Genomic DNA, 24,379 nt, shown 5'->3' with positions numbered 1-24,379 from the left:
AGTAAACAAAACAAAACAAAACAAAACAAAAATAACTGCTTCCCTGGACCACCTATTGTCTCCCCAAATCCTCTTTGCTCCTGTGGTTCCCTTTGCCTGTTGGGACTTTTTATTGTATTAAATTGGCCAACTCTGCCTGTTTATCTTCCAAACTTCTATTACAGTTTGATCATCTGCTCTATGCTATTGTCTTTGGCTGTCTTGGGTGGGATTAATAACCCATTCTTCCTCTGATGTCCCATGGTTCTCTGCATAGACCTATAGCACAGCTTACCCTACAGAGCCTACCTCTAGACCCTACCTATGGATCCCATATAGCCTACCTATCAACCTGTACCCATAGCCTACCTACCACTTAGCCCTTTTCACACTTAGTTGCTTTTATGTCTCTCTCCAGTTCTACCTTGAGAGGGCCTCAAAGTCAAGGTCTGGGCTTTGCTCATCTTTGCATCTCCAGACCAGAGGCCCGCATAGTGCAGAGCTTCCATAAATCTGTAATGTGTGCACACGTGAATGAATAAAAGCCACACTGCATTTCAAAGTCAGAGAAAAATGATTTGGATAACTTTCCCAGTCGCCTGAGTTCGTCTGTCAATACTCCTCAGCTTAATTGTGGGTAGTTTACTGTGGCAATAATATGACCCCCACATGCCTCCGAGACAGAGCTCAGCTTCAAGTTGTGAGTCTGTGTTTTCTCCATCGTGATGGCCTTGTTTTCTTTCTCTCTCCCTTTGCTCCCAGCCTGAAGATAAGCAGAAGGCGGCAGCTGCCTTTGCCCAGCTCCAGGGTGCCATGGAGACACTGGGCATCTCAGAGAGCGAGCAGCGGGCCATTTGGCGGGTCCTGGCAGCCATCTACCACCTGGGCGCGGCGGGGGCCTGCAAAGGTACGTCCTTCCTGCCGAGCTCACCTGGGAGGCCAGCTGTCTCCTTTGGCAGGCGCCTGACAAGGCCCCTCTCTTGGAGAGGTGGGAACAGGGTCAATCTGTCACGTTCTGTGTCTCTGGGACTGCTCTCGGGGAGGCTGCTGAAACTAGGCATCGTGAGGTGGACACAAGGCTGGCGTTTCAAGCAAACCTTCTAGACCAGCGCTGTCCACAAGAACTTTCTGCAGTGATGGAGATTACTGCTGTTCAGTGCAGTAACCACTAGCCACAGGCCGCTACTGAACACTTGAAATACAGTAGTGCGACTGAGGAATTGAATGTTTAATCCTATTGAATTCTACTTAATTTAAATTTAAGTAGTCATAGGTAGGGAGTGGCTACTGTACTGGCAGTACGGTAGAACAGCTCTAGAATATGGAAGGGAAGGTTGGGTCTGTGCAGTAAAGGTTCTGTGTTTCTTTTTATTTTTTAAATTTTTATGCTTTGAGACAGGGTCTTGCTTTGTCATTTAGGCTGGGCAGTCGTGGTGCGATCATAGCTCACTGCAGTTTCCACCTCCTGGGCTCAAGCAATCCTCCTGCCTCAGCCTCCTGAGTAGCTGGGACTACAGGTGTGCACCACCATGCCTGGTTCATATACTTTTTTTATTTTTTGTAGAGACAGGGGTCTCACTTTTTTGCCCAGGCTGGTCTCGAACTCCTAGGCTCAAGCAGTCTTCCTGCCTTGATCTCCCAAAGTGGTGGGATTACAGGCATGAGCCACTGCACCCAGCCAAGGTGCTGCGTTTCTAGCTAGACATCTTGGAGATGCCCTGAAACTGATCTTGTATCCTTATCCCATCCTTAAGTGTCTGCTTGCTGATTTTCCCTATTTTGACCTGGTCTTCCAAGTGGTTCCTGCCATCCCCCCAGTCCTTACCTTCTCCCTATCCAATCATTCACCATGTTCCAGAGATAGTCTCTGTGACATCATTTCTGTCCTAGTTTCTCTGTCCTTACTGTTATCAGCTTACACGCGGTGTTTACCTTTGTGCGTGTGTGTGTGCTTGGATGGGTGCAGTAGCCTCCTTGCTGATGCCTTCATTCCTCCTTCTACCCATTCTCATCATGACCATCAGATTCCTTTCTACTACACAGACCCATACTCCTGCTTAGAATCCTCCTGAGGCTTTTCCTTGCCTCTAAATCAAATAAAATTCCTTGGCTTGGCATTCAAAGCTCCTCACCTCCCTAACCTGTCTCTTCTGCTCCCTCTTTTGGCAATATATAAGGTTCTGGGGAGAGAGTGAGGATGAAGAGCAAGGGTTTCTGCCTTCATGGGGCCTTTGGTGCCTTGTATTATGGTTGTGACTTTGTCTAGCTCTTGTCGGTGGCTGGTGGCTTCCTTTGGGTCCAGAACATAGAACTGGAAGTTGCTTATTGAATGAACACCCGTGTGAATTGAGGTCTATTCTGGGACTGTGCATGGATTCTGGCTGACGTTCTGGGCTGTTACCTTAGGGGGCAGCAAAATCTTCGAGAAGATGCTGGTGCATCCTTTCCGTCGTCCCCACATTCCCAGGCCCTGGGTCCGAGTCCTTTGATTCTCATCCATTTGAGCCACATACATTAACCCACTGTTTTGATTTTGGAAATTTCTAGAAGTCATACTGAGTCAGGAGTAAGTAAGATGGAGATTCCACAGTTGATCCAAGCCAAGGACAGACATGCTGGGCTGGGGCAAATATGAAAAAAAAAATGCCACTTATCTTTCCAAAAATCATCCATGGACATTCGCAATGGCAAAGATATGGAACCAACCTAAGTGCCCATCAACCAATGAGTGGATGAAGAAAATGTGATATTTGTATATATATACCATAGAATACTACTCAGCCATAAAAATGAGGTGAAATAATGTCTTTTGCAGCAACTCGGATGGAGCTGGAGGCCATTATTCTAAGTGAAGTAACTTGAGAATGGAAAACCAAATATACGTTCTCACTTACAGGTGGGAGCTAAGCTATGAGGATGCAAAGGCATAAGAATGATATAATGGACTTTGGGGACTTGGGTCGGGGAGGTTAAGAGGGGGTGAGGGATAAAACACTACATATTGGGTACATGTGCATTGCTGGGGGGTTGGGTGTACTAAAATCCGTCGCCACTAAAGAACTTAACCAAAAACCACCTGTACCCCCAAAATGATTGAAAAAAAAAATCAGCCATGGGCCATGCTCAGCACTTGGCTGTCTGGGCATCAGCACTACTTTGCTCAGGGACCTGTGATGTCTGTCACTCAACTTCCTGGTCACTGAGGCCAGCCGGAGTCAGGAGCAGACCCTGAGACAGAGATGTGGAAACATGTTGTATATTTGGGGGAGGACCCCAGAAGGCTGTGACAGGGGAATGGGAAAATGACACAGGGGAGGGAAGGCAGGAAGTACAAGGTGCATGAAGGAGTGGCTTACCCCTGGGAAACTGAGGCTCAGTCCTGCTGGGGACCCCTGGGAGACTCTGAGGAATATGCCTCCCGGTTGTCCTATCCAAGAGACAAGGAAGTTGAGATATTTATCCAGAAACTAAGGGAGCCCCCTGGCTTGTTAGCCCGTCACCAGGGAAGTGAAGGAGTTCAGTTTCATTCCTGAGTTTCTCCTCCTGGGGCAAAGTGGGCCCCCCCACCCCGATGTGGGCTCAAGGACCTGACCCATCACATCAGTGCATCTGACGATAAGAGAAAGTCACTTTTATAAATATTTTATTAATACTTGATGATGGCAATAATTTCTGCTAGTGCTCCCCCCACCCCACCTTATAAATTATTTTAAGAAGAGCTGCCGTCAGTCTGCCTGGGAGGCCTGCCTGGTGATTTACTTATAGATTCTGCTTTGAAAGATTTCATAATAGGTTGCTCTAAAATCAGCTATTAAGAATTTCAAAGTCATATATAAATGTCTTTGCTTTGTGTCATAACAGATCATTTTGAAATATATTAAGAATCATTTTCATTAATCAGGTTTCTTTTTTTTTTTTCATTAAAATGATACTCCCTTCTCAGCGCGCCTGGCTTCCTAACTAATTCTGAGAGCCCTGATCCTGTTTTTAAAAACCAATAATAGTTCCCTCTGGGGAGAATTTGGGCCTTATAACTGGACACAGGGTTTTTGAACTGTTAGAGCAATGACAATCACCACTAATATTTTGAACTGTTAGAGCAATGACAATCACCGCTTGGTGTTTGACAGTTTCAAAAGCACTTACACCTCTATTATGCCTTTTTATTGCATTAGACATATGTGCTAACTTAATGCCATGGCCAAGAGTCAGGAGTCAGCCTGCTGGGTATGAATCCTGGCGCAGCCTCTCTGAGCCTCAGTCTCTTCCTCTGTAAAATGGGGCTAATGATGGTACCCACTTTGCAGGCTTCTTGTGAGAACTGAAGGAGTCAATGGCAAAAACTGTGGAGCACAGGACTTGGCTCCTGGCAGCGTGTTTCATAAGGGTTCGCTTTCATCCATCTCCGTTTTTTAGACAAGCAAACAGAGGCTCAGAGAAGGTGTGCCACTGATCTGGTATCACACAGCCAGTACCTTCCAGAGTGGGGTTTGGGCCATTCTCGTTTTCCTGGGGCCGCTGTGCTGAGTGCTTATAGACTCGATGATGTCACCACCTCCTTAGAACAGCCTGGGAGGGGTGGGGACTGTTATGATGCCCATTTTATAGAGGAAGAAACTGATGCGTAGCAGAGAGTTTCATCCTCAGGACGTACAGCTAAAGTTAGAGATGGGATTTGGACTTAGGTCCGCCTGAGCTCTGAGCCCTGAGACCAGCCTCTGGAACCACACCTCCCACCTCCCAAGCACTCTGTGTTCCTGCCTATGGCAGACCTACAATTCACCTCAATTCTGAGACTACCCCGAGTTAGCAGAGTTAACACAGACCCTTCAGGTTAGGGGTTCAGTCCCACAAGACTGTCCCCACTTCAGATGCCAGCTGCAAGCACCCGGCCTCCCATACTTCTAACCAAGTGGCTTTTTTACATAGTGAGTTCTCATGACCCCTTTCTCTTGTCTAATAATTCACTAGAATGACTCACAGGATTCAAGAAAACACTTTGCTTACAACCACTGCTCTGTTATAAAGGATACAACTCAGGAATAGGGCGAGGGATAAGGGAGGGGACAGAGACTCCTGTCCTCTCTAGGCATGACAGCCTCCCAGCACTTTCATGTGTTGGAAACTCTCTGAACCCCATCCTTTAGGGGTTTCCATGGAGGTTTCTCTATGCAGACATGATTGATCAAATTATTGGCAATTAACTCGATCTCCAGCTCTTCTGTCACATCTTAAAAAGAAACCCTATAGCCTTTAGCTATTGCCCTCTAAACCCCCGTCCCTAAGCAATGCCTTCCCCCCACCCTAAACAACCATGAATCTACTTTCTGTCTCTGTAGATTTCCTCGTTCTGGACATTTGACGTGAATGCAGTCATGCAATATGTGCATATGTTTGTTGTCTTTTATGACTGGCTTCTTTCTTTCTTTTTTTTTTTTTTTTGAGATGGAGTCTCGCTCTGTCGCCCAGGCTGGAGTGCAGTGGCGCAATCTCAACTCACTGCAAGCTCTGCCTCCCAGGCTTATGTCATTCTCCTGCCTCAGCCTCCCGAGTAGCTGGGACTACAGGCATGTGCCATAATGCCTGGCTATTTTTAAAAATATTTTTAGTAGAGGTGGGGTTTCACCGCATTAGCCAGGATGGTCTCAATCTCCTGACCTTGTGATCCACCCGCCTCGGCCTCCCAAAGTGCTGGGATTACAGACGTGAGCCACTGTGACCAGCTGCTTTCACGTGGTATAGTATTCACAAGATTCATCCATTTTGTAGCATGGATCAGTACTTTAGTCCTTTTCATGGCTGAATTATATTCCATCGTATGGATATACCACATTTTGTTTACCCATGGACCAGTTTTTTTTTTTTCTTTTATTCTTCCTGAGAGCTGGGTCATAGTAATTGCTTAGAAAATTCTAGTTGAATCTATGCCCCAAACCGGCTAGCACAACAGGTAGAATTAGGCCCATTTTGCAAAGGAGAGCCCAGAGGCAGAGCGGTTCTGTGATGGGACAAGCATATATGTGTATGCCAAGAAGACTAGACTTTGCAGTCAGCCACCTCCAGCCAAGTTTCAGCTTTGCCCTTTGATGGATGTGTAATCTTGAACAGATCACTTCCCGTATCTAAGCCTCAGTTTTCTCATCTATAAAATGGGACGGCTGTGATACCTTCTCTATAGGGTGAGGAGTGATGAAACGCAACGATGTTCATAGGAAGCCATTAGTTCAGGGCTTTGTGGTTCTGGAAATGTGTCTGTTTTGTTTGTCCTGCAGATCCCATGGTAGACATAAACCAGTCCTCTGGGTCTGGGTCCCCAGTCCTCTCTTAAACGTCTAGCCAATTACTCTGAACTTGTTGGGGTTTACACTATTTTTACCTCAACTTACGGTAAGAAGCATTTTACCTCTTGACCCAGTGAGCACACACACACACACACACACACACATACATTTTTTTTTTTTTTTTTTTTTTTTTTTTGAGACGGAGTCTTGCTCTGTCATCCAGGCTGGAGTGCAGTGGCTGGATCTCAGCTCACTGCAAGCTCCGCCTCCCGGGTTTACGCCGTTCTCCTGCCTCAGCCTCCCGAGTAGCTGGGACTACAGGCGCCCGCCACCTCGCCCGGCTAGTTTTTTTGTATTTTTTAGTAGAGACGGGGTTTCACCGTGTTAGCCGGGATCGTCTCTCGATCTCCTGGCCTCGTGATCCGCCCGTCTCGGCCTCCCAAAGTGCTGGGATTACAGGCTTGAGCCACCGCGCCCGGCCACACACATACATTTTGTAGAGAATAGAGGGAATCCTCTGTATTCGTGAGTTTGAAAAAAAAAAAAAAAAGAAAAAGAAAAAGAAAAAGGAAAACAAGCCAACACTGGCATGTAGCTACAACCATGCCCAGAAACTCACCCTGGGATATCGACTTTCTCTGCAGCTACAAATCCCATTTTGGGTTTTGTTTCACCTTTATTTTGATTTTTAACCTTATGCAATCTCTCCACCCAGCCACCAGAGTGGCCCTTTTCACACAAAACCCAGCCCACACCATTCCTCTGTCCCCATGCCTGCCCAGGTTGCTCAGAGACAAGCTAAGGCTGCTACAAAGATCTCCAGGGTTCCAGGGAATAGGGGCGCAATGATTCCCAAGCACTCTGTGCTGAGTTACATGCCAGATCACCAGACCTGAGGAAGTATTCAAGATAATGCCTTAAAGGTGAGTCTTTGTCTATTGTTTTTTCAGATGGTGCAGTTGTGGCTCAGAGAGGTGGTGCGATGTGCCCAAGGGCACGCAGCCGGGAAGTGATGGAGCTCAAAGCTGCCTAAGCCTAAGGCTCTCAGGCTTTGCACGGGGACCAGGACCCTTTTTAGTTGCTGTCAGCATAGATGAGGGTTTTCTGTGTGTGTGTGTGTGTGTGTGTGTGTGAGAGAGAGAGAGAGAACACTCCTGAAGTCTAATCTATTCTCCTGTGTGTGGGGAGTAGCTTTTGGCATAAGCTGGGTGGGCTCAGGTGGACACCCTCCATATAAACTTCTTGGTTGTCCAGGGCAATTATACTTTGCTCAGCCTGGATGTCAGCAGGTGGCCCTGCTCTGTCTGGCAAGGTCCAGGCAGTGAGAAGGCTCCTGAACTTGCGTTAGATGCTGCCTGACAGCCTTGGCAGAGGGCACGGTCAGGACTGTGAGATCGGGTATGGTGGAAGACTATGGGCATCACCCATAGACCCCTAATTGGTTCACCTAGGATGTCCATGCAGCACAGAAGGTGTGGTGGACTTGCCTGCTGAGGAGGGCTCAGCAAAGGCCCATGGCTGTGATGGGCAAGGAGATGCTTCATCTCTCAGCTCCTCTGGTGTCTGGAGGTCAAGTATGGCCTCCCCTCTCCCTCGCTCCTCATGCACAGGTTCTGAGTGTGCCCGTCCTGTGCCCAGCTCTCAGTGGGGATGGAACTGGGCAGCCCCTGTTAAGACACCTTTCCCATGCCCACCCCATGCTGCAATGTAGCACATGGCATTCCATTTGCTCCTCTAGATAAACTTAACCACATTCTGCAGATGAGGAAACCAAAGCTCCTCCAGGAGAAACTGCTTGCCCAGGGCACACAGTGAGGCTGTGCCCGAGCTTGGACTGGGACTCAGGTCTGTCTGGCTCCAAGGCCTCCTCCTTCCACTGCAGCATGGAAAGAGGATGGTCAAAGGACAAATGGCCCCTGTTTGGGGACTCTCAGGTTGGACCAGGGCAAGATCGCTGTGGATTTATTCTTGGAGGCTCAGCTGGGAGCCCTGGAGCTCTCTCCAGGGATCCTTGTCTCATGATCACATCACCCAATTGGACATCATCTCTGTCCTAGAAGCCTGGAATGGCTTCCCAGTCAGGCTCCTGGCTCCCCGTCTTCCCCATCCTTTCTACCCCTATCTGTTCTCATGCCACAGCCAGCAGAAACTCCCCAGTTCACACATTTGGTCTGGTTACTTCAACAGAGCTACCGATGACCCGGTATGAGGGCAATTCCAGCTGCTGTGGTCCCTGCGCACCTCTCCTGCCTCAGTTTGCACCCATGATGCTGTGGCTCAGCTGCAGAACATGTTTCCAGTTTTACTCTCTTGCTCTTCCCTGCAAGAGCTATGGTATGGCGGTCTTGTCCTCCCCTGCTCACCCTACTTCCCTTTGCCAACACCTCAGCTCTTGATTCGAAAGTCACTGCCCCCACAAGCCTTCCCTGGCCCTGAACAAGGTCTGGTTTTCCTGCTCTATATGCTCCAGGCATTCCCTGGCCTCCTTTATTTATTTTTCATATGGGACGATTGATTATTGGATTAATGTCTGTCTCCCATGCTGGGCTGTAGCTCTGTGGGTACAGAGGTCTTGTCTGATTCTGCTCATCGTTGCATCCCCACGGACTAGCACAGGGCCCGGCACATAGTATGTGCTCAATAAGTATTTATTGAGCCATGTGTCTTCTTGGCAACTCTCAAAGGAGGGAGAGGTCACCCTAGAATTGAGGTGAGATGAGGATGTGAAGGGGTTGTGCACTTAATCACGTTGGCAGTTGAAGGAGAGGGTCCAGGCAGGAGAACAGACAGACAAGAGCACTGAATGACAACCACTCTGCTCCTGTGGGCATCCCCTCTTGCTCTGACTCTAGGACGCCTCCCATCACAGGACAGGTGGCTCCTGCGCTTAGTCAGTTTATTACAGATTTACCTCGAGAGGCTGGGCACAGCTGACCTTTGGATCTTAAAAGCCTGCTTCCATGGTGGCAATGGGACTGCATCCCTCCCTCTGTCTACATAGTATCCACACCTCTTTTCTGTCTCTCTGGCTTGCCATCACTGATGGGTTCCTGGGGAAGGCAGCGGGAGGGGGCTCTGAGGGCCAGCACCACATGGCAGGCAGAAAACACATGGTGATTTGACGTAGTGGTTGATTTGCTGCTCACCAAAGCTCATGGCTCAAGCCATCACTCCAGGTCCATTAGACAACAATTCTTCCAAGCTCATGCTTCTCTCCTTTGGCAAAAAGTGGCCTGTGGAACAATTAGCTGGTGCTTGTGTATTTCGAATGGCAGTCAATGGATGCTTTCTGGAGCTAAACTTGGTAAAGAGAGAGTAGGGAGGAGAGGAGAGCTGGCGTCCCAGAATTGAACTGAGCAGCATTCAAGTCCAGGCTCCCTGATCTCCTGGCAGTGTGATTCACCCTGTGTCAGAGACTTTTCATCTCATTGGACCTCAGTTTTCTTGTCTGTAAAATGATAATAATGTCACCTACCTTCTACAATCATTGTACAGTCAGATAATAAATGTTTAATACTTGGCATATAGAAGTATTCAGTAAGCAGTAACTCTCTTTTCTTTGCAAAGCATTTTGGTTGTCAGTTCTTTCTGTTGGCATTAAAGCCTGCCTCTGAGATGGGCTTGGTGAGGGTTGTTAAACCCATTGGGTGAGTGAAGAACTTGCACCTCTCAGAGGTGTGGCTCCTCACCTAAAGGCATGAAATGAAACTTCTGTGCTAGACAACAGCAGGTTCAGAACCAGAATCCAGTTCTAGACTCTCAGCTCAGTGCTCTTTCTGCAGTTTAGCAGAAGGCCCGAGAGGCCAAGGGCAGTGTAGGGCAGTGATTAGAGCACAGTCTAGAGTGACACAGATCTGGACTCAGATTGAAGTAAGAATTCCAGCACTGGCTGGCTTTGTGGCTGTTCCGTTACAGTGCTGCCGAAGGAATCGGCCCCAAAGCCCATGGCTTAAACAATCACTTTATTATTTCCCAAGGCTTCTGTGTATCTGCACTTTGGAAGGGCTCAGCTGGGAGGTTTTGGCGTGGGGTCTCCTATGTGGCTGCAGTCAACTGGTGGCTGATGAAGCATAGGAAGGCTGGAGTAGCCCATTTCCCAGGCTTCATGTGGTCTCAGGTCTCTCCTTGTGGGCTGGTTGGGCTTCCTTATGGCATGGTGGCTTCAGGACTCCAAATGCAAGTTTCCAGGAAGCAAGATGGAAGGTGCATCACCTTTTCTGAGCTGCAACACTTCTGCCATGTTCTATTGGTAAAAATCATGTCACAGTTTCAAGGATGAGCAAAACCAAATTCCACCCCTAGGTGAGGGAGCAGTGAGATTCTAGGGCGTATAGGATGGGAGCTATTGGTGTGGCCATATCTTGCCATAGTGACCTTGAGCAAGTAACTTAAGCTTTCTGAGGCTTAGTTTTCTGAGTCTCACAGGTCTGTTTTGCAGATGAACTGAGATGCTGTTTGCCAAGGGCTTTGGGGTACAGTGCCGGGCATATAAGTAAGAGTTAGGTTTTAAAAATCATAGTGTTGCAAATTTTCCATAGCCAATGCATCCCGGCTCCCTACTGAGGTGGAGATAGAATGGCTCCTGAGACTTTCACTCTCTGTTTTATTACCAGTGCCCCCGAACATTCTGTGAGACCCCCAAAAGACCTTCTTCCTAGAGAATAGTAAATCAAGGATGAACTATATGTCCTCTTTGCAGCAAGATATGATTTCTCTGTCTTGGGGCCTCTTTTTTTTTTTTTTTTTTGTATGAGATTAAAATCAGACACAATCCTCTTCCCAGCAGTGACCTCTGTTAAAATCCTTTCCACGTTTTCCCTGTTCTCCACGTCAGCCCCAGGGCTGGGGATCACTTTGCATAAATTCTCACTTTTAATTCTCACAGCAACCCTGACAGGTAGGGAAAGAATCACCATTTTGTGGCCCAGGATGCTGAGTCTCAGGATCTTGCAGTCTTTGTCAAAGTCAAACAAGGTCTGGTTTTCCAGCCAGCGTGTGATGGGGCCAAGCTCAGAACTCAGTACCTGTCTGCCTCCAAAGTTCTTGCTCTTCTCCACTACCAGGCCACCCAGCTGGCTGAGCTGGTGGGTACATGCTGGGTGCTAGGATCTCCACCCTCTCTCCTGAGAGTGCCTTCTCAGCTCCATCTAATCCTCCATCCAGTCCTCAATTTGGAAGGTTGTCTCTGTAAGCAGAATCGAGGAGAGCTCAGACTTGGGGCTAAAGGCATGGGTTTTGGGACCAGGCTGACCAGTGTTCAGTCCTTTTCTCCTGCATGGTCCAGGTGACTCCTTTGACCTCTGAGACTCAATGTCCTCATCTGTAAAGTGGGGATAATCAGAGTGCCTGCCACCTAAAGTTCTTGTGAGGCTGACATTATTGAACTTGAGTATTTAAAGCTCTGTCATTGCTATCATTGGCATTATTGTTATTAATGGAAAATCGGTCCAGGACCCAGGAGAGTTTTCCTCAGCAACGTTTAGGAGAGGCTGACCTGGGTTGTTTTTTTTTTGTTTTTTTTTTGTTTTTTTTTTTTGAGACAAAATCTTGCTCTGTCACCCAGGCTGGAGTTCAGTGGTGTGATCTTGGCTTACTGCAACCTCTGCCTCCCAGGTTCAAGCAATTCTCTGCCTCAGCCTTCCCGATGTACCTGGGATTACAGGCACCCGCCACCACACCCCACTAATTTTTGTATTTTTAGTAGAGATGGGGTTTCACCATGTTGGCCAGTCTGGTCTTGAACTCCTGATCTCATGATCCACCTACCTCAGTCCCCCAAAGTGCTGGGATTACAGGCCTGAGCCACCGCGCCCAGCCTGGGCTGGTCTTTAACCTTCTCCTATCCCTGTGGTCCTGTAGCTGTAAGAGTTGAAGTGCGTCTCCCTGGAGAGTCAGACTATTGGTCACCCTGCCTCCTGTCCCTCATCACTTGACAGAAATGACAGTAATGTTCGGAACTCGAAATGGCAACAAGGATGAGTGATGCTCGTCTTGATGGGGGCTTTGCTTGGTTTTCTTTTTCTCTGAAGGCTGATGGGTTATTTAATTTATTTGTCTCTCACTAAATTTGCCAGTCTACTTGCTGCTGACCCATTGCTTAATATATGACACAGTCAGAACCATACATAACCCAGCACGGGGTCCCATAATGGGGTGATGAAGGGAGGCTGCTATCTAGCCGGCACCTCACTCCCTGCCTGCCACCATCATAAAGAGATCAGTCCGGGAATGGATGGGGCTGTAACTTGGGGAGTCAGGAGGTGCTCGTGGGAAGGAGAGACAATATCCATAATGACAAGGGCCCAGTCCCCCACAGAGCTGTGATACCCTGGCACCAGTAGCAAGGATGGTCCATCCAGGGATAGGAGGAGGTGGCTGGATGCTCTCCAAGCTGTGGTAAGACCTGAGAGTAGACGGTCAGTGATAGTCACAGAGAGATTGTTAACATAACACAATGACCATATATTCAAGAGCTTTGGGAAGTGTTTTACCAGTCTTACTGTTTTAAAGCAATCATATGAGGAATACGTCAATGTTGTCTGTCTATAAAAATTGGAAATAGTCCAGAAGAATAGAAAGTTGAAAAAGAAAAGGTCTTTCCTCACACCCCAAATCCCATTGCTATCAAAGGTGACCAGTGACCACTGTGAACAGTTTGGGGTGTACCCTTCCTTCAGGGTTTTTTTTTTTTGAGACGGAGTCTCGCTCTGTCACCCAGGCTGGAGTGCAGTGGCATGAACTTGGCTCACTGCAAACTCTGCCTCCTGAGTTCACACCATTCTCCTGCCTCAGCCTCCCGAGTAACTGGGACTACAGGTACCCACCACCACGCCCAGCTAATTTTTTTGTATTTTTAGTAGAGATGGGGTTTCACCGTGTTAGCCAGGATGGTCTTGACCTCCTGACCTTGTGATCCACCCGCCTTGGCCACCCAAAGTGCTGGGATTACAGGCGTGAGCCACCGTGCCTGGCCTCCTTCAGGCTTTTTTTTTTTTTTTTTTTGTTAAATTTAAAATAGGCTATAATTTTTTTTTTTTTTTTTTTTTTTTTTTGAGATGGTGTCTCTCTGTGTCACCTGGGGTGGAATGCAGTGACGTGATCTCGGCTCACTGCAACCTCCGCCTCCCAGTTTCAAGCGATTCTCCTGCCTCAGCCCCCTGAGTAGCTAGGATTACAGGCGTGCACCACCATGCCGGCTAAGTTTTATTTATTTATTTGTAGAAACAGGGTTTTACTATGTTGCTCAGGTTGGTCTCAGATTCCTGGCCTCAAGGGATCCTCCTGCCTCAGTCTCCCAAAGTGCTGGGATTACAAGTGTGACCCACTGTGCTTGGCCGACTTTAATTCTTAAAGCATTTTAGATTTACAGAACAACTGAACAGAAAGTACAAAATTCCTACGTACCCCTTCTCCTTGTCCCCACAGTTCTCCCTATTACCGATATCTTGTGATGAACCAATATTGATACTCTGTATCAGCAAAAGTCCACAGTCTACACTCTTTCTGTTGTGTTCTTTCATGGATTTTGACAATTATATGTCATGTGTCCACTGTTATAGTATCATACAGGATAATTTCACTACCCTAACCAGCTAGTTTTGGTTTTTTTTAAAACTTTTTTTTCTTTTTCTTTTTTGAGACTGAGTCTCACTGTGTTGCCCAGGCTGGAGTGCAGTGGTGTGATCTCAGCTCACTGCAACCTCTGCCTCCTGGGTTCAAGGGATTCTCCTGCCTCAGCCTCCCGAGTAGCTGGGATTACAGGTGCCTGCCACCACATCCAGCTATTTTTTTTTTTTTTTTGTATTTTTAGTAGAGATGTGGTTTCACCATGTTGGTCAGGCTGGTCTCAAACTCCTGACCTCAGGTAATCCACCCACCACGGTCTCCCAAAATGCTGGGATTATAGGCGTGAGCCACCGTGCCTGGCCTTTTTCTTGAACTTTTGATTTGAAATAATTATACACTCCTAGGAAATTGTAAAAATCACACACAATATTCCATGAAACTTCTCCCAGCAGCCCCCAGTGAGGGCATCATGCATAGCTGCGGTACATATCGAAACCAGGACATTGACGTTGGTGAATTACTGTAATCCAAACAGCCTTCATCTTCAGGCCTCAAAACTGAGCATTTAGCTACATCTATGCATTTAACACATATATGTGGATTAAGTGGTTGGTTATTGCTTTTTATGCCAGTGGGTTCACACCATCTTTGTTCTATGCCTTTTGCTTTTTTCACACGTCATATCTTGCCTTGGGCCTCTTTCCACATTGCTTCATAGGGATATTTCTGATTCTCTTTGTCAACTGCAGGGGACTGTCCAGAATGAATGGGCCTCTGTGTATATGACAGTTCTGTTTATGAGCATTCATGTTGTTTCTTGCTTTTTTGGTATTATAAATAATGGCACACTGAACATCCTTGTGTACAGAGAGTCGTGCGCATTTTCCTGGCAGTGGAACTATTAAGTCAAGGGTGTGTCCGATGTTTAACATTTCAGTGAACCCACCCAATTCACCTCCCTGGATCTTCACATGGGCTGGTTGGCTCTCTTAGCCCTCACAAGTCTATGGGGTAAGTACTACGGGGTTATCATTTCCATTTGTGGGTGGAGGAGCTGAGGCTCAGAGAGGTGCAGCCACTAATTCAGGGTCACACAGTCCCAAGTGGCACAAAGCTGGACTATCTGTCTGCCATGCACTACGTCACTGGGAGTCCGAGGAAGGCTTGGCGTTTTTAAAGGGACCCGCTGTTTCCACTTTAAGGATGCTGTGTCTGTCCTCTCCTCCAAGACAGGCCTGTCCTGTCCTTGTGTCTCTGGGCTCACATCTATTTCCTTAGGTGAAGCATGCAGGGCTCAGAGGAGCCCGACCAGGTCCCCATATGGTGGCTTCTGATTGCAGCTCATAACTCTGCTTGGCTCTCCTCCAATTCTAAGAGGCTTCTGCCTTCCTTCTCTACCTCCATTCCAGCTGCTTCCACCCCTTAATGAGGTGAGCTTCACCCTGTAACAAGGTGCTCCAAGCCCAGAGTATATTTGCTTTCACTACGTTTTTCCCGAGGGTGCTGATTAGAGTTGGTGTCTGGGACCCAGCTGGCTGCGACAGCTTTGTTCAGTTCTACAAGCTCTGAAAGGGCGTGAAGAGTTGTGGAGTCAGGAGAAGCGGGACAACTGCAGGGCTGGGCCTGGGCTTCTCTGTGCAGAGGGCCTTGGACAAGCAAGCTCAGTCTCCCAAGGCCTCAACTTGCCAGGGCTCCGCCAGTTCCCATAGAGATCTCTCTGCATGGCTGAAAAAGCAAGGAGTCACTCGCACACTTGGCCCTCAGAGCATCCCTGATGGGTGGAGAGTCCAAGGGCTGGAAAGGGTCTTAGACTGCAGCAGCCTAAGCCCCTCTTTGAACAGGGCAGGGACCAAGGCTCAGAGAAGGGAAGAGACTTTCTCAGGGTCACCCAGCGAGGCTACAGGGGCCTAGGATCATGGTCTCCTGACTCCTGAGTGAGTGCTCTGTTGATCCTGTATGGCTTCCTCCCTCCTTCCCTCCTTTCTCCTCTCTCTCTTCCTTCTCTCCTTTCCTTCCTGCCTCTCTTCATCCTTCTCTTCCCTCCTCCTTTGCTTCTTTCTCATCTCCTTCTCTCTTTTCCCTTCCCTTCCCTCCCCTCTTTCCTCTTCTATCCTCCTCTTTCCTTCACTTCCTCCTTCCCTCTCCCTTCTTTTTTTATTTTTTGAGACGGAGTTTTGCTCTTGTTGCCCAGGCTGGAGGGCAATGGCGTGATCTCGGCTCACCACAACCTCCGCCTCCCGGGTTCAAGCGATTCTCCTGCCTCAGCCTCCTGCGTAGCTGGGATTACAGGCATGTGCCACCACGCCTGACTAATTTTGTATTTTCAGTAGAGACGGGGTTTCTCCATGTTGGTCAGGCTGGTCTCGAACTCCTGACCTCAGGTGATCCACCTGCCTTGGCCTCCCAAAGTGCTGAGATTACAGGCCTGAGCCACCGCGCCCGGCCCCTCTCCCTTCTTTTCTTCTCCTCTGTGCCTATTGGATGATAAAACCTCACCTTCCAAGATGAAATTTCTGTCAAATTAAGAAAGATGGACCCAGGCCATCTTGGATGGTAGATGATGCTGGGGGAAGAATTCTGGGCAGGAGACAACCAAAGTTGAGAGTGGTCAGTTCCACTCAAGAGTTTCTAGAGGCAGAGACCCTTGAACCAAATCTTGAAAACAGAATAAATTAGGGAGGGTGCTCTAGGCAGAGGAACCTGAATGGCAAAGATGCAGTGGCTTGATTCAGCATGGAGCAGGTTCAGGGTCCTCCTTCTGAGTGCCAGGCCTAGTGCCTCTGTCTTCCTAATCATAAAGCATCAACCTAAGGGACCCTGCACTGGTGCTGTGAACCTAAGGGCTCTAATGGAGACAGGATTGCCGTGTGGCCTAGCATCCTGGAGATTTCATCGATCTGTCCTTGGACAGGCCTGTCACCTCCTCTGCCCCATCCTGCCCAAATGCCTTCCCGCGGCTGCAGGCCCTGCATCCTCTGCCCTGCCCCAGCTAGTGGCTTGGCTCTCAACCTGACAGCTACTGCAGCCAGGTCTATTCTGGGCCGCAGGCAAGGATTTATGCTGCATTCTCTGAGCATGTAGAATTTATTCATAAAGCTGGAATGGCTGCTTGGGATGTAAACAATTAAATATTTTTAAAAAATACTTGCTGAGAAGTGGCGATGCTGGAAGACAGAGCTCACTGGCAGTCCCACATCTTGGGAAGGTGGGGTGAGGAGGCCAGGACACCTAGGGGATCCCAGTTTCAGACTGGTTGTGCTACTCACTTGTTGGGTAGCTCTGTAAAAGTTTCTACCATTCTTCTGGGCCTCTGTCTCTCCTAAATAATAACAGCAGCTCACATTTAATCAGTGCTTACTATGCGCCCAGGCACTGTTCTTTTTTTTTTTTTTGAGACAGAGTTTCACTTTTGTTGCCCAGGCTGAAGTGCAATGGCACGATTTCGGCCCTCTGCAACCTCTGCCTCCCAGGTACAAGTGATTCTCATGCCTCAGCCTCCCAAGTAGCTTGGATCCAGACACTATTCTAAGAGCTTTGGCTACTTCAACAATCTCATGGAGTAGATGCTATTATTTTATTTTATTTATTTATTTTTTTGTTTTTGAGACGGAGTCTTGCTCTGTCGCCCAGGCTGGGGTGCAGTGGCTGGATCTCAGCTCACTGCAAGCTCCACCTCCCGGGTTTACGCCATTCTCCTGCCTCAGCCTCCCGAGTAGCTGGGACTACAGGCGCCCGCCACCTCGCCTGGCTCGTTTTTTGTATTTTTTAGTATTATCTTATTTTACAGATGAAGAAACTGAGGCTCAGTGGGGAGAAAGAACTTGCCGAATGGGGTGGACTAGGTGCTCTCCAGGTTCCCTTTTTACCTTGATTACCAAATACCCTATTCGCCCCTTTTTGGAGGGCAGATAGTGATGGCTCAGTGAGAACTCCAATATGTATGAGTTCTGGACTCGTTATTCAGAGACAAAGCATAGCAATGCTAGCAATAACAATGACAATGGCAATGATGATGGAATGAATTGTTAATATTTACTAAGAATTCATCTTCTGCTAGACATGATTTAATTGCTTTGCATGGATTATTCCATTTAATCCTCATAACTCTATGTGGTAGATTATACCCATTTTATGGATGAGTAAGGGAAGGCTTAGAGAAGCAAAGTAAGTTACCTAAGGTCATGGACATAGGGAAAGAAAGAGCCCAATTTGGGACCAAGAGGTTCTGTCTTTAAATCCCACACCCTTGTTCTTTACGTCACACTGAATTGCAGGGTTCATGGCCATACCAATAAATGGAATTGGTAATCATGCCTTTTTGTATGGTTGTTGCATTGATGAGATTACATGCTTAGCATAGGTTCAGATGCATGGTGAGTACTCAGAAAATGCCAACTACTCTTGGGCTTCCCTCGGACCCAGGAAACAGCTTTAAAGGGGACAGTCTGATAGGCTGAATGGCCCCCACTCAGCCTGCCTTAGCGAGGGGCATGTGAATGTGGAAAGAGCATTACAGGGGACCATCTAGGTCTGGCCTTGGTCCTGGGCTCTACCTTGCTAGCTGAGTGACCTCAGGCAAGTCGCGCATAGGTTTGCAGCTGGTCCACTCTTTAGCCTTTGCCCCTGCAGGTGCCCCATGTGACATCTTCCAGCCAAGGTCTCCCTGACGACTCTGCTCCCCAGCTTGGATCACCTGCTCTGGGACACACTCATAGGTAGCTTGACACATTCAATGTCTTATTTCATTCTTAAAACAAGCAGATGGGAGAAGAGCTACTCCATTTTACAGATAAGGCAACTGAAGCTCAGAGGCTAATGTCTCCACTTAAGATCTTGCAGCTAGGTTGAAATTATCTTTGGAAAACCAGCTTCCAGTTCTTTCCACAATTCCCACCACCTCAAAGATGTCTCATCCATCTTTCTCCTCCAGCTTCTTGATCAAATTAGTTTGAAAGACCCCCCCACAGGCTCCCTTCCTCTTGTAAATTCCCCATGCACGTTGGCATATTCAAGGTTCTGACAAGTCCTGCAAGAAGGAAACCTGTTTTACTGAGTTTAGTTTGATGTTGCTCCAACTGATTTGCTCATAAAGCCTTCTTTTCCCCCAAACACCTGCTTGTAGTCCCCAGAACATTGGGAGTGGTCTGTGCTGTGTTCTCAGTTGTTAAGGTACAGGCAATGATTCATGTTGGATTGTGCGTAACTCAGCATCAATTTATAGACGGCACATTGGCCAGGCCTTTGGACAACTTTCTCCAAACCCAGTCAGGTGGAACAATATGTCCAGGTTTGTGGGGCTGCGTGGCACCTGGGGGCAGCAGGACCTGGAAGGAGCCCTAAGAAACAGGAATGGATTTGAAGTTCTAGCCTCTAAGAATGAGAAGGTTACATTTTCCATGTTCTCAAAAATAGAACTTTTCTGGATGTCCCTGGGCAGAAAGCCACAGCTACCTGAATTGGATTTTCTCCCGGGGTTTCTCTTTCTGACCCATTTGTCATTTTTAAGGGTGGAAATCTCCGAGTGGGATCATAATAGAGTTGACATGTACGGAGCAGGTTGTGTGTTATGCGTCCTGCCTGTATAACCTCATTCATTCTTCCTTTTTATTATCATTATACTTTAAGTTCTAGGGTACATGTGCACAATGTGCGGGTTTATTACATAGGTCTACATGTGCCATGTTGGTTTGCTGCACCCATCATCAACTTGTCATTTACATTAGGTATTTCTCCTACTGCTATCCCTTCCCCAGCCCCCACCCCCTGACAGGTCCCAGTGTGTGGTGTTCCCCACCCTGTGTCCCTGTGTTCTCCTTGTTCGTCTCCCACCTATGAGTAAGGGCATGTGGTGTTTGTTTTTCTGTCCTTGTGATAGTTTGCTTAGAATGATATAACCTCATTCGTTCTTCACAAGCACTCCATGGAGTAAATTCTGTGTCATTCCCATTTCACAGAGGAGGAGACTGAGGCTCAAAGTGTTGACACGACTTTGCCAACATCACGCGGCTTTAAGCAATGGAGGTGGGATTTGAATTCAGGCATTCTGTCTCTAGAACATTGCCTTTTCCTGTAGCAGCTACAGCCTTTTAGACTTATCTCTTCTCTACAGGTGGCCTCCTTCCTCACAGGCCTCCGAATTGTAAACCTCTGTGTGAGGAAAAGTGAACCAGATGCAGCAAGATTATAAATAAGTCACATAATGTTGAGTAATTCAGCAACAGCACAGCTATTGTTGGAAGGAGAAATAACTTGGTTATTAATAAAAGCAGGAGGCCACAGTAATTGATAGCAATTGAACTCATGGTGTGTGGGGGAAAACAGCTATGTTATTTCTCTCTCTCTCTTGTTTTCTATTGACATAAAGGGAAAAACCTGCCTTTGCAGGTGGATTTGAGCAACTCAGGAACTGCAGTTTCATTACTTTCCCTTGTTCCTTTTCCTCCCTTCCTCCCTCTTCCTTCCTTCCTTCTTTCCTTCCTTCCTCTTTCTCTTTCTCTTTCTTTTCCTTCCTTCCTTCCTCCCTTCCTTCCTCTTTCTTTCTTTCTTTCTTTCTTTCTTTCTCTTTTTCTTTGTTTCCTTCTTTCTTTCTTTTCTCTCTCTCTCTCCACTTCCTTCCTTCCTCTTTCTTTCTTTTTCTTCTTTCTTTTTTCTTTCTCTCTTTCTCTCTCTCCATCCTTCCTTCCTCTCTTTCTCTCTCTCTCTTTCCTCCCTCCCTCCTTCTCTTTCTTTCTTTCTCTCTCTCTCCTTCCTTCCTTCCTTCCTTCCTTCCTTCCTTCCTTCCTTCCTTCCGTCCTCTTTCTCTCTCTCTCCTTCCTTCCTTCCTCCCTCCCTTCCTCTCTCTTTCTCTTCTTTCTTTCTTTTTCTTTCTTTCTTTTTTCTTTCTCTCTTTCTCCTTCCTTCCTTCCTTCCTTCCTTCCTTCCTTCCTTCCTTCCTTCCTTCCGCTTTCTCTCTCTCTCCTTCCTCCCTCCTTCTCTTTCTTTCTATCCTTCTTTCCTTCTTTCTTTTTTCTCTCATTTCTCTTTTGTTTGTTCTCTCAGTTCAAATCCCAGCCTGCCTCTTACCGAAGGAGTGACCTGACAGATGGCTCAGGTGAGGCAGTTTGCCCAGGGTCAACTGGTTAGGTCAGCACTCTTTCAGCTAAATCACTATTTCCAAAACCACTGTCTCATGCATCATTAGATCTGCAAGAGATTCTGTAAAAGCATTCTGAGGCCAACTAAATCTGAACAGAATTTTCCCTTCTTACAGATTCATAAGATATACTTTAAAGGCTCTGAGAAGTCCTGCAGTTAAGAAACCGATTTAACCAAGCATTGACCAAATTGATGTGATACATTATTCATTTTTTCCCAGTGATACTGATGACCATTCCATAGAACAGCTGCTACGAGGTGCACCTTTGGGGAACTCTGATCCCCACCTGTGTGGCCGGCTGCTCTGCCCTGCTTCACACCCATCTGCCACTGAGAGAATTACTGACTCAGCCCCGCCCTTGCTGGCGTATTGGCTGGAGGCTGGCTTCATCTCAGACATGCAAATGGTTCCTAGGAAATAGAAGAGACAGAGAAAGAGCAGCGTGCCAGGCTGTTGTCTTCTTTTTAGAGAGCCTTCCCTTGGCCTCCATAATAAGGGAAGATCCAACCAAACCTTGCTAACATGGTCATGCTAGGTCCCTGCAGCCTCAGGGGCTCTCTTAGATGTAACACCTTAGCAGGAGTGCAGATGCTGAGTTAAGTGTTCAAGGGCAAAGGGTTCATGCAGGAGGTGAATCCAGGAAGGACCGGGAGGGCAGTGAGGAATGGAAATGGGGCAGGAAGGCAGGAACTGTGGGCCCACCTGCTATGGGGACCTGTTTCTCCCTAGCAACTGGAAAAATGGCTGACAACCAAAAGCACACACCAGAAATGATCTCAAAGAGGCTGTGCATCTGGCTTTGTGCAAAAAAGTAGGAACAGCAGAAACAGGAATTGGACCCAGATCCGATTTGGGCCAACACCCATATTATTGCCCAGTTCCTTTTCTTCATGCCACAGGTGCCAACTCAGGGTTCTTGACCTCCCCTGGGAAGACAGTTTGGTCACCACCCATGTCTAAGCAGAGATAGAAGAATCCATGGGATTGGATTTTGTGCACCGGCCAGCCTTCGGGGAGCTGATAGTAGAAGATGCTTTTCCTGGCAAAGCTCCCTGTGTGCCCACCTGGATTGCACCAGCAGCACGCATCTCAGCTGCACCTGCAAATATCCCCCCTAGGCGAGGCAGGATTTAGAGAGTCCAGCTAGCATCCATTAACCACTCTTCTTTTCAGAAATATCAATTGCCAATTTCCTTTATGACTTCTTCCAGCTCATCGAGGCCAGAAAGGTCACTACAATTGCAAGTGTCGAGAGAGCAGGCGTGGAGTAGAGCAAGAGGGGACAGGACCTCACCTACCTAGAGAGACATCTCCTATTTAGTTCACTCTCAATCCCCAGCACAGGAAGAAGAAAGTCTCATTCAGTGATAATAGCCTTTAACACCTCTCTCTAATATTTGCTAATCTCCCTTCTTAACAAAGAGAGGGCAGAATTCAGGCTCACAGGTAACCGTATTTAATTAGAATCTAATGACATTATTGTGCTTATGTAATATTTGTTTCTACTTTCTATTTATGGCAGGTGATAATGAATTCTCATTTAACATAGGGTGATAATATTTCTGTTTACAATTTATTTAAGTGAAAATGAAAAGTGAGTCCATTTAAAAGTAGAGTCACAAAGATATGGCAAAAAAGATGATATCTGAAGGACTGATTTTGGTGGAAATGTAGTTCTTCCACTTAGTATCAGCCTGTTTTCTGGTGACTTCTCTCAGTTAGATTTTTAATCTATAAAATGAGATTAATAATAGAGCTTTTTAGGACTCTTGTGAAGATTTAATAATAACAATAATAATAATAATAAATAACTACAACTAACAAGTACTGAGCTTTTTCCATGTGTCACTCCTGGAACAATAACACGGGCTTTTTAACAGTAAAAGTCATGAGCTGAACAAAGACGCAATGTTGAATAAAATCAGGTAAGTGAATGAGAACTGTTATCATCACCATCACCATCATCATCACCACCATACCATCATTGTCACCATCAACACTGTCATATCGCCACCATCATCACCACGACACCATCATCATCACCATCAACACTGTCATATCGCCACCACCATCATCACCACCACCAGCACCATCACCATCATATCACCACCACCATCGTCACCATCACCATCACTATCATCATCATCACCATCACCATCATCACCATCACCATCATCATCACTATCATCACCATCATCATCACCATCATCATCACCATCATCACTATCACCACCATCATCATTACCATCATCACCATCACCATCACCACCATCATATCACTACCACCGTCATCACCATCACCATCATCACTATCACCACCATCATCACCATCACCATCATCATCACTATCATCATCATCACCATCATCATCACCATCATCACCATCATCACCATCATCATCACCATCATCACCATCATCATCATCACCATCATCACCATATCATCACCATCATCATCACACCATCATCATCACCCTCATCATCACCATCATCACCACCATCATATCACTACCACTGTCATCACCATCACCATCATCACTATCACCACCATCATCACCATCACCATCATCATCACTATCATCATCATCACTATCATCATCACCATCATCACCATCATCATCACCATCATCATCACTATCATCATCATCACCATCATCACCATCATCATCACCATCATCACCATCATCATCATCATCATCACCATATCATCACCATCATCATCACACCATCATCATCACCCTCATCATCACCATCATCACCACCATCATATCACTACCACTGTCATCACCATCACCATCATCACTATCACCACCATCATCACCATCACCATCATCATCACTATCATCATCATCACTATCATCATCACCATCATCACCATCATCATCACCATCATCATCACTATCATCATCATCACCATCATCACCATCATCACCATCATCACCATCATCATCATCACCATCATCACCATATCATCACCATCATCATCACACCATCATCATCACCCTCATCATCACCCTCATCATTACCATCACCATCACCATCATCACCACCATCACCACCACCATCATCACCATCATCATCACTGTCATCACAATCATCACCATCAGCATCATCACCATCATCATCACCATCAGCATCATCACCATCAGCATCATCATCACCATATCATCACCATCATCATCACCACCATCACCATCGTCATCACACCATCATCATCACTGTCATAATCATCATCATCATCATCACCATCATCATCATCTTCTCCATCATTTTTGAAAGTGACAGGATTTTTTTAAATTAGCCATATTACCTCTCTGAGTCTCAGTTTCATCATCTGTAAAATGACATAGTCTATAAAATGGGGATAATACAGTAATGCTCTTGTGACCAGTGCAGAGTAATTGGCACGTAGGAGGATG

General features: G+C 46.9%; 1 protein-coding gene across 3 annotated transcripts in view; it reads left to right on the top strand.

Annotated features, from left to right (window-relative positions):
• Window positions 1-24,379, top strand: part of MYO18B (myosin XVIIIB) — a 300,946-nt gene that overhangs the window by 57,033 nt on the left and 219,534 nt on the right. For all 3 annotated transcript variants that reach the window (XM_077950288.1, XM_015149948.3, XM_077950289.1), the window contains one exon: window positions 742-886. In XM_077950288.1, the coding sequence (XP_077806414.1) occupies window positions 742-886 (145 nt within the window). The remainder of the gene's footprint in view (window positions 1-741; window positions 887-24,379) is intronic.

This window comes from Macaca mulatta, chromosome 10 (genome assembly GCF_049350105.2).
Source record: "Macaca mulatta isolate MMU2019108-1 chromosome 10, T2T-MMU8v2.0, whole genome shotgun sequence".
Classification (NCBI taxonomy): Eukaryota; Metazoa; Chordata; class Mammalia; order Primates; family Cercopithecidae; genus Macaca; species Macaca mulatta.
Note: the sequence above shows the minus strand (reverse complement) of the source record. Positions and strands in the feature narration are given on the sequence as shown.